Raw genomic sequence first — 18358 nt, forward strand, 5'->3', positions numbered from 1 at the left:
ATGGCCTGCTGTAAATGGTTTTATGAAAAACTGGATTGTTACAAAACCAGATCATTGTTAATTGAAAGTGGAAACATCACAGGTTCTAGTCCCAGCAATAACGGACATTTACAGAACACGCTGTCTCAGGAAAATGAAGAGCACCCTGAAGGACCCCAGCATCCTGCACTGTCACTTTTTACTTTCCTGCCATCAGGCAAGAGGCTCAGGACAATTCTCACACGCACAACACGATTCAGGAACAGTTTCTACACAAGTTCCATCAGGCTATACAACACATAGTAACTGTGGCTCTCTATGAGCAATAAATCGACTTACGCTTTACAATATGTAACTTACTTAACATTATGCACTGTCACTTAAATTATGCACACTCACTTTATGCAACTTAGCCTTCTGTGATTTATTTATTGCTGCTGCACTTTGTCTTCTATGTATCATGTTCTATTCTTACAATGAAGTAAGAATTTCATTGTGCTCTGTACGCCGTACTTTGTACATATGACAGTAAACTTCAACCTCAACCTCATGCAGCCACCTACATTCAACACACTGCACTAAACTGATGTCCCACCAGGGCCGATACTGGGACCTTTTATGGTTTCAGCCAGCAATGTTCTTCTGGGTATTTTATTTTAATGGTGCTTGACACCAGTAGCTGTCTGCCCACTGTTGTGTTTTCTGAGTGAGGGAAGGTGGGGAGTTGGTCTTTACTTTGCCTTTACTGCCGGTTCCTGAACAAAAGGCCATTTTAGCAGAGTCAGGCAGCTTTTCTGACTCTGGCTTTGCTGGTCCAGCAGTTTGTTTGAAGACAAGACATCGCAGCTCCACACATCAGTCTAGGACACTGAACAGCGCCCTCATGGGATGTGAAGAATAGTGGCGACTGAGCATCATTCTGTTGGGGCCTGTTGTCATGGCAGCCGGGCCCAGAGAATGGCTGTGGGGTTCAGAGAAGTAAATAGTGATTGATTATGGACCAGGTGAAGAAGATGTGGAAGGGAGAGAACATAGACAACATGCAGTCTTGATAAAGACATATCTATCAGAGAGAATGACAGATAGATCAAAGAAAAAGAGATAGAAATTTCTCCATCAGTAAAAAAAATAAATCCGCACATTCTTCATTTTCAATTTCTGGCCATTGAGTATTATCAAGACACACAGGATTATTACTGTGCCTTTGACATAATCTCATTCGTGACAGATTTAGCCTCCACATTGCCCTAACATCTCCTAGACCTGCTGTTCCATGCATGCAATACGGGAAATGGGAAAAGGTGAAATAAAAAACATAATGGGAAGAATGGAAATTAACACAAACAATGGGAAAGATGGAAATGAACGCAATGAAACGGGATTCTTTGCTCATGCTCAGGTTTAATTCTAGGCAAACTCAAGATAATGCATAGTGCAGTGACTCCATGTGCTGTTTTATAAGCAGGATGCTGGTTCTGATTCGATACGCTGACACTTTATGTGTCTCTCAGTACTTGCAAAAAAACATTAAATTTCCAATTTTTTCAAATTCCTCGCCTTTTTCTGTTAAAATGATTTAATCACTAATCTCATTCAAACGTGCTGATGTGGACCAGATTGGAGTGGATTTGAGTATTCAGCTCTGTGACGTTTCATTTCCTGTCTGTCTGTCCCTGTCTGTGTCTCCAGTCATGTGTCCCAAACCAGTTCCCTTGACGAGGTCCGTTTGGACGGGGGGCAGGTGCAGCTGCCAGCACCACGGCAGATTGAGATGCACCGTGATCCGGTGTTGGGATTCGGCTTTGTGGCCGGCAGTGAGAAGCCCGTGGTGGTCCGATCCGTCACCCCAGGTAAAGAGAACCACGTACCAAGTGAAAGTGAATGGTACCCGCTACCCGCTAGGCCACCCGCTGCCCCATGTAGTAGTCGTACTAGAACATTATAAGTTGCCTTTATTACTGTTCATTGTGCAAGAATGTGTTTTGGCTACATAATAAATGTACATAATTGCAACACAATCTTTATTGATGCATTGATGTAGCGCTCTCCCACTAATTAGAATAAATATTTAATGCAAGTGGTGATTAGAGGTGCGATCTGCACTTGGTAACCCTGATACACCGCTGCTGATGTGATTTAAAATGGGTAAAAATATTGAACAGCAACCGAATCAATGACTTAATGAAAGCCACCATTTTCAAAGCACACACACACACACACACACACAAACCAATCTACAGGAAGAACAGACAGGGATCTGGTGAAAGTGAAGTGCTTCCATAGCCGCTATGCACCCACTGCTTCATGCTGATAGTAGGTGGTAGTACACACACTCGCCTATGAACCAGAAGACCCAGGTTCAAATCCCACTTACTACCATTGTGTCCCTGAGCAAGACACTTAACCCTGAGTGTCTCCAGGGGGGGACTGTCCCTGTAACTACTGATCGTAAGTCGCTCTGGATAAGGGCGTCTGGTAAATGCTGTAAATGTGAATTTTACAGTCGTAAAAGGAATCATTATCATCTTCCATGTTCTGTACCAGGAATTATATGAAAGTGAAGTGATTGTCATTGTGAAACACTGCAGCACAGCATATCTGTGACACAACGAAATGTGTCCTCTGCTTTTAACCATCCCCCTTAGTGAGCCGTGGGCAGCCGGCAACCTTCGATTACGGGGCCGCTTCCTTAACCGCTAGGCCACCACTGACCCTCCCATTGCACCAGCTGATTGATATGAATTATGGTTGCATCTTAGTGGTCCACGTAGCACGTGAAGTGATGTTCTTGATGCCGCTCTGTTCTGTTCCTGCAGAAACTTCTGAGACTGCCATTAGTGTCCGTCTAGCCATGCATGTTATCCTGCTATCTGCCTCCATCAGTGACTGTCATCCATCTTCTCCGTCAGGATTATGCTATCGCCGGCCCGCAGGCTGCTTGGCAAATCATAATTAGAGCGCAACCAATTCCACGCTGGCATCAGGAACAAAACTCAGTTGGCCTGGCTTCCGCTACAGAGATGCAGTCGGAGCGTCTGTCGCTCCTCCTACTGCTCCTCTACCATCTGCCTCTCTCCTGTCAATCTTTCTGCCTTCATCGCCGTCTTTCCCACTCCATCAGACAGACACATGGTGCTCTTCACTCACCAGGTCCACCAGTGCATTTCATTTTACTGACCAATTGCAATCCAACAAGAATATAGAATTAAATACAAATAAAAACCTGGCTTCTTTTAAAAAAACACACAAAGCTGCTTCCAAGTTGAGCAAATGATGAGTTAGGGAGGACATCTGAGGCTAACCACTTAAAATCGTGCCTCGGTATGTCACCTGATGAAGGCTCCTGTTTTTAACGTTTACAGGTGGTCCATCGGAAGGAAAACTCATTCCAGGAGACGAGATCATAATGATTAATGATGAACCGGTGGGCTCTGCGCCCAGAGAGCGGGTCATTGACCTTGTCAGGTACGGACACCATCCACCCATCGTCCATCATGTGCTTCTACAAACATTCCATTAAAGTGGCCGCCAGCCACATGAATGAGGTGAAAGACTGAAGTTCTGCTGCTTTCAATGAGTCGAGTGAAGACTTGTACCCATCTATAGATTCTCGTCTCAGGAACCGCTCCTCTGATGGTGTGAACACTGAACTGAACAAGACAAAGGAGATTAAAGTAGGGCGTTCAATGGATGCAAACCTTTAAAGAATTAATATAATATGGTGGTAGTATGAACCAGGTTCAAATCCCACTTACTACCATTGTGTCCCTGATTTAGACACTTAACCCTGAGGGACTGTCACTCTGGATAAGGGCATCTGGTAAATGCTGTAAATGTAAATGTAATATTTGTCACCTAGGGCTCGCGGTGAAAGGAGGCGCAGAAGCGAGGCTTAAGTAGGACAAAGGGGATTTATTAAACACAACAAAAATGGCACGAGGGCCAAAAGGAAACGGAAAGAGCGAAAGTAAAACCGAAGGCGCGTGGCAATAAAACCAGGACCTGAAACAAACAAAGGTCAGGCTCAGGGTCCACATCAATGTAGCCGCATCTTCCTGTGGCTTCTCCTCGGATCAGGCCGGATTGTGCTCACTGTGATCAATCAGGGCGTCACAATATTTCACAAAGAATTTATTGCAAGTTTTTTTGTGTTTGGGCTCACAATTTCTAACAGAGCACTGCAGGAGATCTAGCATGAAATCCTGGGTGGTAGTAGCCTGGCGGGTAACACACTCGCCTATGAATCAGAAGACCCGGGTTCGAATCCCACTTACTACCATTGTGTCCCTGAGCAAGACACTTAACCCTAAGTTGCTCCAGGGAGACTGTCCCTGTAACTACTGATTGTAAGTCGCTCTGGATAAGGGCGTCTGATAAATGCTGTAAATGTCTGATAAATGTCTGATATCACACACTAGTTGGTTCACTTTTTTTTTTTTTTGCGATAACATATTTTATTTTCTTGAGATCTTGAGAAAAATTGGTAATGAAAAAAGGAAGTTGTGATCTTGATATGTGATGATGAAAAAAAAAATTCAATTGAATGTTCGTCCTCTACCGACTTCCATTCTATATCTAATATATATACCAACTTCCATTCTATATCTATATATCTAATATTTAAAACTACTATGCAGACAAGTGTCACGAGTGAGGAACAACTCCACACAGACAAGTGTCGATGTGACGTGATACGTTTAAGGCGTTCATGTAGTAGGTTGGTAGTAGCCTAGTGGGTAAGACACTCGACCATGAGCCAGAAGACCACAGAGGTTCAAACCCCACTTACTACCCTGAGTGTCCCCAGGGGGGACTGTCCCTGTAACTACTGATTGTAATTTACAGTTAAATCCAGCCATCCAGTCTTATTACACACCACGTCGTCCTGGTTTCAGCAGCAGCCTACCTTGGTACTGATGCCTGGTTCTCCGCTAATTGGATGGGGAGCTGACAGTCGGCCAGATCTGTAGTCGGTTCTGGTCTCGCCCTGCTGTCATTTTAACAGGAACGCCTGGGTCGTGATTTATTGAGTTCATTTCTGACCTTTATCCCCCTCTCCCTCTGACGCAGACACAGGAAACACAACCGGGGGGGGGATATGAACGGCGTCAGCGGGCGGACTTTTCCTTCCGGTGGCCAATGGTTGTGCTGTAATTACAGAAAGAAAAATAACGAAGAAAATGTCAGGCGGGAGAGAGCGGTCTGCTGTTATTACCAGAAACCGGTGACATTTCCACAGACTGAAGTCTGAACATGAGACTGGGATCTCGTTTACCCCGTCGTCTGAGTTTAATGGATTATTATTCCACGAGAGCAGCGGAAATGCTGACGCCAATTAAATGTAGACGAACGTGAGTCAACTGTGTGTTTTCTGCGTTTGAAAAAAATGCAGAAGCGATCAACCTGATTACTCGAGATAGAGCTGTACAATTAAATGTCATTTCTGATTTTGTGTTTACTTATTTACCAGCACACAAACCCTTATTAATAATGAAATCAACCAGTGTGAAATCTTACAGAAGATCTTAATAAGAGAAGAGAAATTAATGAATTAAACAACAATTAAATACAGTTCATAGTTAATAACAGTTAATAGCTGCTGATTATGTGGTAGGTTAGGAGGAATGTGAAATGAATTGTGATAATAATTGTTGAAATCAACTAATTTACGTTTTTCACATGAATTTTTTGGCATCTACATGTTAGAAACTGGTTCATTGAAGCAATGTGAATCAGAGTAGGATAAAAATGGACTGAACCTACGTCTAATCTATTTTCTTTCTCCCAAACAAGAAACTGCAAAGAGTCCATCCTGCTGACAGTGGTCCAGCCCTACCCCGTGAGTAAAGTCTTGGTGTCTTTCTCAGAGTGGGCCTGTGCTAATGACCGATTTCATTAACATTCATTTGCAGCTGCTCGGGCCGCCTGTGGGACTCGGTGTCAGCTAATGTCACCAACTGCCAGAGAGGCTCATGCAGCGCGAGTGCTCAAAGCAAAACCCCGAATACACAAGGACACTAAAGATCCCCAAGTCACGAATGTCTTGTGGGGGTTACAGCTCAAACTCAAGATGTTGGCATAAATAGAAAATGCAGTCGAGCTCAACTGAAGACTCGGCTTATTTCCCCATGGCTAAATGAGACCACATGAATGGGACTTCGGGACTAATGTCACTTCATTTATTTCTTCTGGATTTCAGATAGAAACAAGAAGTGGCTGCTTGACAGTTATTTGTATGTTTTTTGTTGATGTGTAATTATTTCTGACAACCAGAAGATGAATTTCAACAATGTTTTTATTAACAAACGTTAATTATACGTTAAAAATAATTTAAATCCAGCAAATGTGACCATGCCCACTACCAACACCAACATGCAGGTTATCAATACTTTAATTCCAGCAAATGTGACCACGCCCACTACCAACACCAACATGCAGGTTATCAGGCGCTTTAATTCCAGCAAATGTGACCACGCCCACTACCAACACCAACATGCAGGTTATCAGGCGCTTTAATTCCAGCAAATGTGACCACGCCCACTACCAACACCAACATGCAGGTTATCAGGAACTTTAATTCCAGCAAATGTGACCACGCCCACTACCAACACCAACATGCAGATTATCAGGCTCTTTAATTCCACCAAACGTGACCACGCCCACTACCAACACCAACATGAAGGTTATCAACACTTTAATTTGAAGTTAACTTGTACTATAAATTAGTATTACATGTATTTCGTTTGTGTAACAGGTTCATGACATTATTTGGCTTAGATAGTCTGTTGTCTGTCCACAGTCTCCAAAATCAGCGTTCATCAGCGCAGCCAAAAAAGCCAAATTGAAATCAAATCCAGTAAAGGTTCGCTTTGCAGAGGAAGTGATCATCAATGGACAGGTCCCCGTAAGTTCCACTGCTGACATGGTGATGCCAGGCTTATTCAGTTTTTTTAATGTTATAAATATACAAGGAGTGTTTCCTGCTGGTTTTACATATTTGTAAAATGATGTAACTTTGAGCATTTATGAGCATTTTCTGAATTTGTGCTTCCTTCAGGATACTGTGAAGGACAACTCCCTCCTATTCATGCCCAACGTGCTGAAGGTTTATTTGGAGAACGGCCAGACCAAGTCTTTTCGCTTTGACAGCACCACTTCCATCAAGGTGAGGTTCCACAGTCCAGTAGAAAAGGATTAAAAATTTCAAATCAATGTGACACTTCTGCAGTTCAATACGATGAGAAGCAACAGTAAGCCTGCTTTAACAGCTGTCTCTTCTGAAAGGTGTCGTAGGAACCAGTGATTCCAAATGTACCCTTTTCTTCCTGACCAGGATGTGATCATGACTCTGCAGGAGAAGTTGTCCATCAAAAGCATTGAGCACTTCTCCCTGATGCTGGAGCAGAGGGGCGAGGGTTGCAGCAGCAAGCTGCTGCTTCTGCACGAGCAGGAGATGCTCTCCCAGGTGAGAGGAAGAGGAGAACGAGTTCCAGATCTGAGAACCTGAGCCTTGTAGTTATGATCTAAAAGGACTACGATGCAACATGTGGAATGGGGCCTGATTACTAATAAATATGAAGGTTGTGGAGAGGATGCTGGGTTTGCTAACTATGCTTGATTAAGCAGATTTTAAGAAATAAGTGACAGATCAGATATTGTATAATGTCTCAGACATGGGGACGTTTCCGTTCTATTTTAGGGGACTTGTCTAGACTCAGACTTTTGCTTTGGACGTGCTTGTGGGAGCCCTAATGATACAAATACAAAACTTATTAAACAGTCCATTCATTATTTGGCGAAAAACGCTTTGTGATTGTTGTAAACTAAAAGGCCTGAATTTGCGGCACTGTTAGAGGAGTCCAGTGAATGTTGGAATAGCTGCAGCAGCCATTATAAGCAAACGGGACAATAGTTTATCCCCACTTTCGTTGCGGTGATTCAAAAGTGCACAAGGTAAATAATTTGGATTGGCTGAATTCAATTTGACCTATTATATACTAAATCCACAAGAAATATTAATCCGACTCCAAAAGAAAAACACAAATGCTGGATGGGATTAGAGGCATGACCAGCAAGAACATCAGAAATAGGGCGGTAGTAGCCTAGTGGGTAACACACTCGCTTGTGAACCAGAAGACCCAGGTTCAAATCTCACTTACTACCATTGTGTCCCTGAGCAAGACACTTGACCCTGAGTGTCTCCAGGGGGGACGGTCTCTGTAACTACTGATTGTAAGTCACTCTGGATAAGGGTGTCTGATAAATGCGCTAAATGAAAATGTAAATCAGATTGGGGGGTTTAATGCCACAACCTTGTGAAATGGTGAGGGTTTTTACTAATACACGTAGCAGACGTGGAGACAACAAACGACAACTGGGAGTGAGAGAGACTTCCTAATTACACACTTTACGAAAGACTCCTGTGGGTTATCAGGAAAGACACGCATAGTGAGTTGGTGCCACCTGGCGGGATGGGAACACCATGGCATCACAGCTGAGGGTGAATTCTAAAATCATTCTGAAACTTCGATCTGGTAGTGGGTCTGACATCGTTTTTAAGTATTTAATTGAAAATGGCCTTCGGTAAAGTTCAGAACAGTAAATGTTTAGATGCCAGTCCTACATTGTGTTGGCCTGGGGGAGGGGTTTTCCAAAACCGGATTTCTTGGTTAGCCAAGCTTGAAGTGAGAAGGCTTTCTTACCTTAACGGACAATGGCTGATATCTGGCTGATATTTGGGTGGGTGTGGTGTTTGTGTGGGTGGAGCTGCTCACATGGCAGGATTGTCCTAACAAGCCCTCCTGGATGTGGAATTGGGGGCCGAATGTGAACAAGTATGTTGAATAAAAAGAAGAAATGAAACACTCTGAGGCTGTGCCTCGAGGTACACCTCCGACACAGGGGCGCTTCAGTCTCTGTGAAGATCAGACACCTGCTCGGTATTCAGCGGGTGGCGCTGCCCCTGCACATCGTTTATCAGGCCCTGTGTCACCGCGGCGATGGCTCCCTATATTGAAATAAATGTGCGAGCGGTCACAGGAGCTCGGAACTGTAATTATTCGTCCGTCAGCTTACAGAAACGCGCACTATGCGTGCATAAAGGACACGGTTTCATCAGTCAGAATAATATTTGCTCGGCAAGTGAGGATGCTGCGCATTTGTTTTAGGGGAAGGCGTAGTTGGAGGACAGCTATAAGAAATGCTGCGGTTAGTGTTTTTGGCTCGTGAGTTCCAAGTCCCTGTCATGTTGTAAATTGAAGAATGACCCCAACGCTCGGCACAAGAGTGTAATGAAGCCTCCCCTCCCCAACCCCACGTTCCGTTGCCAGGTTACTCAGAGGCCTGGCTCGCACAAGATGAAATGCTTCTTCCGAATCAGCTTCGTTCCAAAGGATCCGGTGGACCTCCTCCGGAGAGATGCTGTCGCGTTTGAGTACCTCTACGTCCAGGTGAGTTCTACTTGAACTATGAATAAAGTTTAAAGACCCAGCGGAGGACAGCTGTGTTTTTTTTTTTTACTTTTTATTAATTTATTTGAATTTTCGCTTAAACAGAACTGGAAGAAAAACAAATAGGAAAATGAAAGAAAGAAGAAAGAAAAAGAAAACTTGCTTTCATTTACAAATGACACACAGACAACTATTTAAAATGGAGAAAGGGAGCTGCCACTATCATAATCTCTTTTGGATTTGGATCTTCTTCTTATGAGGATACCGTTTAGACCATAACTTGGCACTACTGTAGACCCGAGAAAGTAAGTCAACTTTCCCATCGAGTGTATTTCCTCGATAATGTCCTGCCACTGATCCTGGCTTTGAGCGTTGCATTTCATGGGTGGTAGAAGCCTCAAATTCAACTTCAAATTCAAATTTTATTTGTCACATACATAGTCATACATGGTATGATATGCAGTTAAATGCTTTTTGCGACTCCTACAGACCACAGTATTGCAAATGATGCAAGTAAACAATGAACCAATATGCAAATATTGCAAACATAACCAAACATTACACTTTTACGTCTTTAACATAAAATATGTGTAACTGGCCTAGTGGGTAACACACTCGCCTATGAACCAGAAGACCCAGGTTCAAATCCCGCTTACTACCATTGTGTCCCTGAGCAAGACACTTAACCCTGAGTGTCTCCAAGGGGGGACTGTCCCTATAACTACTGATTGTAAGTCGCTCTGGATAAGTGCGTCAGATAACTGCTGTAAATGTTAATTTCAACCAGTTCCATTTTACATGCAACGGTCATTGTTTTGAGTTGATATTTGTCCTAGACTTGAGAGATTGATCCATCTGTCACAGCAGCCTACCGCAGGATGTTTTTGAGACAGTGGGTCTGATGTCAAGGCACGTGTCTGAGAAATCCAGCGGGAAAGTGAAATATCATAAATGACCAAACTGCAGTCTGTGGATTAAAACTGATGTTGTATGGAGCACAACCATTAATATCTGAATTTAATCTCTATCGTTTGCAACAGTGGAAGTGGAAAATAGAACTACATTTCCTATTGGCCTTTAATAATTCATTTTTTTAATAACGGTGACCTTGGATTCCGTGGATTCATCTATGTTCTCGCCCAACAAGTGGTAGGATTCTCGCTGCCTGAATGCAGTGTGTTTGGAACAGCAGGTACTAAAACGCTGGCAGCGCTGCGATTCAGCATTCCGGGCGATGCTGCAATACGGTTTATTTCGTTTCATGGGCCCACATAAAACCTTTTTACAGGGACCGGATAAAACCGTCTTAAGCATTACATTAGCATTATTAATGTGGCAGAAGAGTGGCCGCCGGCCCTGGAAGGGACGTGTTTACAGTGCTTGTTTATGGCCCGGTGACCCCTTGTCTCCTGCCGGTCAGAGCTGTAATGACGTGGTGCTGGAGCGCTTTGGCTCGGAGCTGAAGTACGACGTGGCTCTGCGACTGGCCGCTCTGCAGATGTACATCCTCACCATGATGACGCGGCAGACGCAGAAGGTCTCGCTCAAGTACATCCAGTGAGTTCTCCCACAAGTTCGCACAGGAACGCTCTCAGGCGCACAGTCCTGCATTTCCGAAAGGGATTTGGTGAAAACTGATTACGGCGCCTGTCTCCCAACAGAAAAGAGTGGGGTCTAGCGCTCTTCTTGCCGCCGTCGGTGCTCTCCAGTATGAAGGAGAAGAACATAAAGAAAGCCCTCACGCACATCCTGAAGACGAACCAGAATCTAGTGCCTCCTGGGAAGAAGGTGGGTGCTGGTTCATGGTCGGTAAGCATCCTCTACTGGCATAACGAAGAATTGCCTTCAGATGGACACGAATGTTGAGGAAACGTTTTTGTTAGGTCTTGACGTTAACCCTGGTCTGAGAGAACTACCAGCTTAATTACAATTGTGAGAGCTGAAAAAAAATAATTCTATATTTTAATGTTTTGTTTAATGCTCATTTCCCCAGCTGACCGTTTTGCAAGCTAAGGTGCACTACTTGAAATATCTCAGCGAGTTGCGGCTGTATGGAGGAAGGGTATTTAAATCGATTTTACTGGTAAGCCAAAAATCCACTTTATTTTTGTATATTAAAATGACATGGAAACACATGTCCAGACATAGTTAGTGATGTTAGTGACTTTGATAAGAATTCCAATGGAATGTGGTGTTCACTAACCAGCAATGAAGCAGTCAAGTTCAGGGTAGTTGAGTTGAGTAGTTGAAACGCCTCCCTCTCTCCGATCTCCAACACACAAAAAGCAAGGTGAAAAGCAGACAGAAGTTACGTTGCTGGTCGGACCGCGGTACGGCATCAGCCACGTCATCAACACCAAGACCAACCTTGTGGCCCTGTTGGCGGACTTCAGCCACGTGAACCGCATCGAGATCCTCACTGAAGATGAGACCAATGTCAGGGTGGAGCTGCACGTACTGGACGTCAAGGTGAAAGTGACGGAAACGCTGATGAGCGTATTCACCGCTGCAAAGATCATATTAACTAACTATTGTTACTATAATGCATTACATAATTTAAATGCATATACATACATGAATGCTGGTTTTTGTCCACCGCCATTTCAAATCATTTTGTCTACCTGCTTTGATTTACTCACAGCCCATCACTTTACTGATGGAGTCATGTGACTCTATGAACCTGGCCTGCCTGACTGCGGGTTACTACCGGCTTCTGGTGGACTCCCGACGCTCCATTTTCAACATGGCCCACAGCAACAGCACAGACAGTGAGTGAGAGCAGGACAGAACCACGGTCATGTTTTTTAACATTTGTATGATCACTGAATGCTTTTCCTATCTCTTTGAGGCCAAGACCGAGGGCTGGAATGGCCATACAGCATTTCTTTCGGTTACTGTGAGGATCTTGGTACCCAGGCATCTCCAAGGGACTCTGAATACCCAGAGAGCCAACCCGGGGAGAACAACCACAGTCCCTCGTTTCAAACCAAAATGCCCCGACCTCCACCCCCCCTGCCAAGTGGAGATATGGCAGAGGGAGGGAGGAGAAGCCCATTGCCCCCGCCTCTACCTCCTGCCAGACACAGGCCTCAGGACTCTCCCCGAAGTGCAAAGGTGTCTTTCATTTTCGGGGACCCGCCTTTGGACACTGTGAACCCCCAGAATCTTGGGTACCAACGACTCATGGACGAGAGTCCAGAGGTGCTGGACGAACGTCACCCTCCTTTCCTGAACAGCAGTGTCTCCGGTGACTTCCGCATGGTGGATGGAATGCCATTCCTCTATGGCAGTGCCCTGCCGCCGGTGGTCTACAGTAACATTGGCGAGGCAAAGATCTTTGGCGCCACCGATGGGAACATCGAAGAGCCACTCTTGCGGGACCTCTGCTACGCTGAGACTACAGACGATGCAGAGGACGAGGACGACGCCAGCTGTGAGGAGGATTCCACCACAGCTGCTGGGGAAGAAGGAGCAGTTCCTGCGGCCAAACCGACCTTCATTTCACTCTCGGGCTCCAGTGATGACATTATCGACCTGACGTCTCTGCCGCCTCCCGAAGGCGACGACGATGAAGAGAATGATGCTCTGCTGAGGACACTTAACATGGCCATCGCTGCTCCGCCACCGGGCTTCAGGGACAGCTCTGATGAGGAGAGCGGGGAGGCCAAGGGCCCTCCGCAGGGCTCCTGCAATGACGATGATGCCATACCTGTGTCTTTAATCGATGCCGTCCCCATTCAGGCAGAGAGCAGTCCAGGGAGGAACCTGGACCATGCAGTGGTGACAACACTGCGGGCGCTCGAAGCTTTATCCGTGTCTGAGGAGCCTTCCCAACCACAGGCCAACAACAGCGCAGGTCATTAAAAACCGACCTTCATGGAACGTGTTTAAACCATTTTTTCAGTTAAATTACTTACTTCTCACTGCAGCACATTTTGGAAAAACAGCACTGGGGATGCCACAATGTCGCATCTAAATCTATATTCAGTGGGTTGTACTCTACCCAAATCCTGTTATTCTGTAGCCACTTGGTTCGACCTAATGGAAATCTACCTGTTTAATATACAGGGTGGGCCATTTATATGGATACACCTTAATAAAATGGGAATGGTTGGTGATATTAACGTCCTGTTTGTGGCACATTAGTATATGCGAGGGGGTAAACTTTTCAAGATGGGTGGTGACCATAGTGGCCATTTTGAAGTGGCCATCTTGGATCCAACTTTTGTTTTTTCAGTAGGAAGAGGGTCATGTGACACATCAAATTTATTGGTAAATTCACAAGAAAAAAAATGGTTTTAGTTAGTTTTAACGTAACTTTATTCTTTCATGAGTCATTTACAAGTTTCTGACAACTTATAAAATGTTTTCAATGTCATCAACCATTCCCATTTTATTAAGGTGTATCCATATAAATGGCCCACCCTGTACTTTGGGGCAGTGGTGGTTAAGGAAGCAGTCCCGTAATCAGAAGGTTGCCTGTTCGAATTCCGATCCACCAAGGTCCCACTGAGCAAATCCCTGTTCCCACACACTGCTCCCCAGGCGCCTGTCATGGCTTCCCACTGTTCACCAAGGGTGATGGTTAAATACAGAGGACACATTTCGTTGTGTCACCGTGTGCTGTGCTGCAGTGTTTCACAATGTCAATCACTTCACTTTATGTAATCAGGCTTTTTCTAAAGTGGAATTTTTTTATTTTACTTTTGTCCACCACTGGTACAAACACTTAACTGAAGAATAAATTTTTAATGCACCCTTCTAGGTTACGTAGCTGCTCGTAGTATTAGCATAGACCAGGATGTTAAAAGTCCCTTCGACAATGGTAGCTTCTGAACGTTCCCAATAAGGATATTGTTTTGTATGTCTCCTTTCCAGGAAACGGCATGTCCCGGGCCTTCAGTCCTGAGTCTTCGTCCGATTCAGGGAATGAGACAAACTCTTCGGAGATGACTGAGAGCTCTGAGCAGGCCGCAGCCCACAAGCTTTGCGATGGTTCCATGCGCCTCCTGGTGGCCACCACTGAGGGGTACCAGCCACTTCTGGAGGAGAAGACCGAATTCCCTGTCTCGCCCAGTTCACGAGTAGCGAGTGAAAAGGTATCTGAGGCAGTGGACGGCAAGTCCCTACCAGATTTCATTGCCAAAGGACATAGCACCACTTTGCTGAACTCGTGCAGTAGCAAACGCTCCAATGCAAGCACCAGTGGAGGCAAAAGACACAAGAAAGCTGCGTGTGACCCAAGCATGGTGAAGTTCAATACTTTCAGCGCTAGAGACAACAACAGGAGGGGACAGTTTAACGACAATCGAACCTCATTTTGTGAGAGAACCCAAGGAGGGCCTGAGGATGGTGTGCTGGAGAATCGACGTCCACGCACCCCTCAACCGGACCGACCCGAGTCAACGGAGGTCGGAGCAGGGGCTGGGACAGAAAGCATGCGTGCTATGGGGCAAGAAGAGCCCCACCGTCTTCCTTTCACATCCCCATCCAGAAAAGCAAAGGATGCTGGGCAGGCAGACCTTTCTGCAGATGAGCAGCAGCCAGTGCAACCTCAGGTGAGGCCAGGCGTGGCACGTCTGTGCGAGTATCACCTGGCCAAGCGAATTTCCTCCCTGCAGAGCGAGGCTCAGCACTCCTTGCAGGGTTCCCAGTGCTCTTCTTTCGATGCCGGCTGCAGCACAGGGAGCAGTGCCTGCCCAACGCCCAGCGATTCGCCCCTCTGTGGTCCAGGTGGCAGTCACCCTCTCTCCGACTCATCATCCTCGCTCGTGCAGTGCATCCAGGGCCAAATCCCACCGAACCTCCACCCACATGCTGACCCGGCCCTGCTGCGCAAGATGCTGCCCAACATTCACCCACCTCTTGGGTCCGACCAGTCCCTCAGCGGCTCACGGGAGGGCAACTTGCGGAGCTCCAAGATCAAAGAAACCACAGGTACCGCTCATAGGAGTAACCTTTTGAGTGATCTGCATGCAAAGCCGGGCTGTGTTAGGAGTCTGAACCCGAAGGAGGGCAGTGAAGCCTATAGGCAACTTTTAAACTACCTAACGGTGAGCCAGATGCACCAGGGTGGCAAGCTGCAGGGGGGAGGCAGGAGGCACTTGGTGAACAACCAGCTGCTGCTAGACCTGGTTAGGAGTAAGGGAAACGCCGCCGCCCGATGTCCCTGCATGCCACCCCCACCCTCACCTCTCCTGAGCCCAAATCTAGCGCACCCCAGTGCGGGCTCTGGTCCTCAGACCTACCACTCGGCCACGCTGCCCGCTAAACTGAAGAGGAGTCCTGACTTGCATGCTCAGAGACCCGTCAGCACCGTGAACGTGAGGCCCGCTAGCTCTCGCGAGCGGAGGAACTCTTTTTCTGGCCTGGAGGGTGAGCTGGAACGAGGCATGAACCCCCAACACTTCCTGTCTTTGACTAAGAGGGATGGGGCCCGTGAGAGTGTGCCTTGCAGAACAGCTTCCTCCAGGTCTTTTGGGGGCTTAACCCAAGATGACTGGCTCAAGTCTGACTGGAGGACAAAGCATGCCGTCCGACAGACGCCTAACGATTCTCTCTGTTTCTCTGCCGCCCCCAGTGTAGCTCACACAGAGCAGCTTGGGATGCCATCGTCTGGAGGGGACGACCAGGCTTTGGTTTATCCCTGGCCAGCCAAAGCTTCACCACTGCCCATGTCTCCTACTTCACCTCTTCTTCCCCCACCTCTTCTTCCTGCACCAAACGTGACACTGTGCACCAGCCCCACCATGCCAAAACCACACTCGCCCACCCCGACTAGACACAACCATGTCCAGGTGTCAGCACCCGTGCAACGCCAAGGCGATGCACCATGTACAAGTAGCCTCCGTAGGGGTCGCGAGCTCAGGAGGAGCTCCAGTAGCATTGCCGCCGTGGGCTCAGAGAGCAAAGAGGCTGCCTTTGACAAATCCAGGGATCCCTCCATGACCAGATGTTCACAGGCGAATGCACAGTTCACCGATCCCAAGCTGCAGCAGAGGCGGTCCACCAGGAAGAGGCTGTCCAAGAGCTACTCGCAGGGTTCCATGGCCTCACGGTCAACCTGCTGGTCCACGGGCAGGAGGGATTGCAGGAGTTCTTCTCTGATGCTCCCGGTGCAGAAGGATGCCAAGCAGATGAGATCTTCACAAAAGCTGGACACCAGTCCATGGAGGTGCCATGGCCCATTCAGTTACTGCTTCTTCAAGAGGAAGAGTCAGACAGAGGAAGATGATGCTGATGGTGAGGCGTTTGGGAGGTTCAGAGGTGACTTGGAGGAAGCTGGAACCTCCCAGTACAATGCTAACCCGGTGCTGGACAGCACAGGGGAGCAGTTGTATGGTGAGGTGCTGAATAACATGAGCTTCAGCGACCGTCTTTCTCGCATCAACGCCCTGAAAGACCGCATGTACTCCTTCCCCGCTGGGTTCTCCAACGTCCGCCGGGATGCAAGCGAGCTCATCGCCCTGGTCCGCTCCAGCGTAGGAAGAGGTGACCGCGGGGTCCCGACACTGCAGTCCCAGGATCTCTACCAATACAAACAGCTGCTGGCCATCGAGTCCCAAGGAACTGGGCCGGGCGTGCCGAAGGATATCCCAGGCCCACGGAAGCCCCGAGGAGATGCTGCTGGCCGTCACCTGCAGCTTCCAGGTGCTGTGCTGCCTGTCGGAGGCGTGCATGTGTCTGGTGCGCGGGCTGGGCGCGTCGGCGGCCCAGCAGCAACGCGAGGTGGTGGCGAAGATCGACGAGGTGGTGATGAACTATATCTGCCTGCTGAGAGCGGCGGAAGCAGCCTCGGGTAGCGCCCCTGGAGACCACAGCGTGAAAGCGCTGGCCCGCCACTCTAGCACCATGTCGGCTGTGGCGAACGCCCTGACCCGGTCGCTAAAGACGCTGTTCAACAAATAGCCACACGATGGCGCCGTTCAGTCGAACTACAGCCAAGCCATACACGGACATAAGGGAATATGATGCCCATGAACAGAATTTATGTATGTATTTGAACGGCTTTAAACACTGTTACTCAGTGCATATTTATTTTCTATATAAAGATGTACATAAATACAGTATATATACCATATATATATAAATATATAAAAATCTAATGCTTTTAATTAGCAACATGGAAGATTAATCCACTTTATTTAACCATAATATCTTAAGTGTGAACGGAGAAGGGCAAGGGACATCTTTTTATTTGCTAGAGATTTGTTTAAGAGTTATTTTAATTAAATCAGTCTTTTTAACAAAAAGGTTGCATTCATATAGAATTATATTATTTAAAGTATAGGAGTTATTGAATTAATTTGATTAAACATTGTGTGATTACTATTACAATCTAATGGTATTTTAATTTAATAATATAAAACATAACATATTTTAATAATTAACATAATTTGTCATGTGTTTATTTTCTTTTCATAACATGAAATGATTTACTTATTACCCGCCATCAGGAAGCCTTCATTTAATTTGCAGGTCTCACGTTTAATCACAGTTACAGTGCTCAGATGTAATAAAAGTATGTATAGAAATACTGCGTAAACCCTGCTTGTCTGGGTGTTGAATTATACAATGAGTTTTGGATTGTAAGAGGTTTTAGCAATTCCCACGTGAAAACCATAAGCAGAAAATATCAACTCTTCATCAAATGGCTTTGTTGCAAAATCAGGAAATAAACCCTCTCACTGTCAGAAGACCATGAGAAAGGGTCGTACTTTATCTCTGTTATGTCTGCCCATTCTGCTCTCTGTCCTGATAGAGGCTGGGAGGTGTCCGGGATTCTTGGACATGGAATAAACAAGGCGATCCGACCCCTCAGTCCACCAACACGGTCATCGAGCTCCACTCTCCAGTGAAAAATCAGCTTTTAAGGTCACACTCCAGGGTGGAACGTCTGATATGAACAATATTCGTTCAGCTGAACTGTC

The 18358-nt window shown here is 46.3% G+C and overlaps 1 protein-coding gene across 1 annotated transcript in view; it reads left to right on the plus strand.

Moving 5' to 3' along the window:
• LOC114783776 (FERM and PDZ domain-containing protein 4-like) overlaps positions 1-17783 on the plus strand; it is a 46567-nt gene extending 28784 nt beyond the window's left edge. Inside the window, 15 exon segments of the mRNA XM_028969269.1 lie at positions 1669-1829; positions 3342-3444; positions 5773-5818; positions 6779-6883; positions 7037-7144; positions 7313-7444; positions 9309-9428; positions 10849-10985; positions 11090-11216; positions 11422-11511; positions 11715-11897; positions 12070-12196; positions 12277-13284; positions 14307-16990; positions 16992-17783. Coding sequence (XP_028825102.1) covers positions 1669-1829; positions 3342-3444; positions 5773-5818; positions 6779-6883; positions 7037-7144; positions 7313-7444; positions 9309-9428; positions 10849-10985; positions 11090-11216; positions 11422-11511; positions 11715-11897; positions 12070-12196; positions 12277-13284; positions 14307-16990; positions 16992-17336 — 5476 coding nt within the window. The 3' untranslated portion in view covers positions 17337-17783.
• The last annotated feature ends 575 nt before the right edge of the window (positions 17784-18358 follow it).

The sequence above is a fragment of the Denticeps clupeoides genome, unplaced genomic scaffold (genome assembly GCF_900700375.1).
Source record: "Denticeps clupeoides unplaced genomic scaffold, fDenClu1.1, whole genome shotgun sequence".
Taxonomy (NCBI): Eukaryota; Metazoa; Chordata; class Actinopteri; order Clupeiformes; family Denticipitidae; genus Denticeps; species Denticeps clupeoides.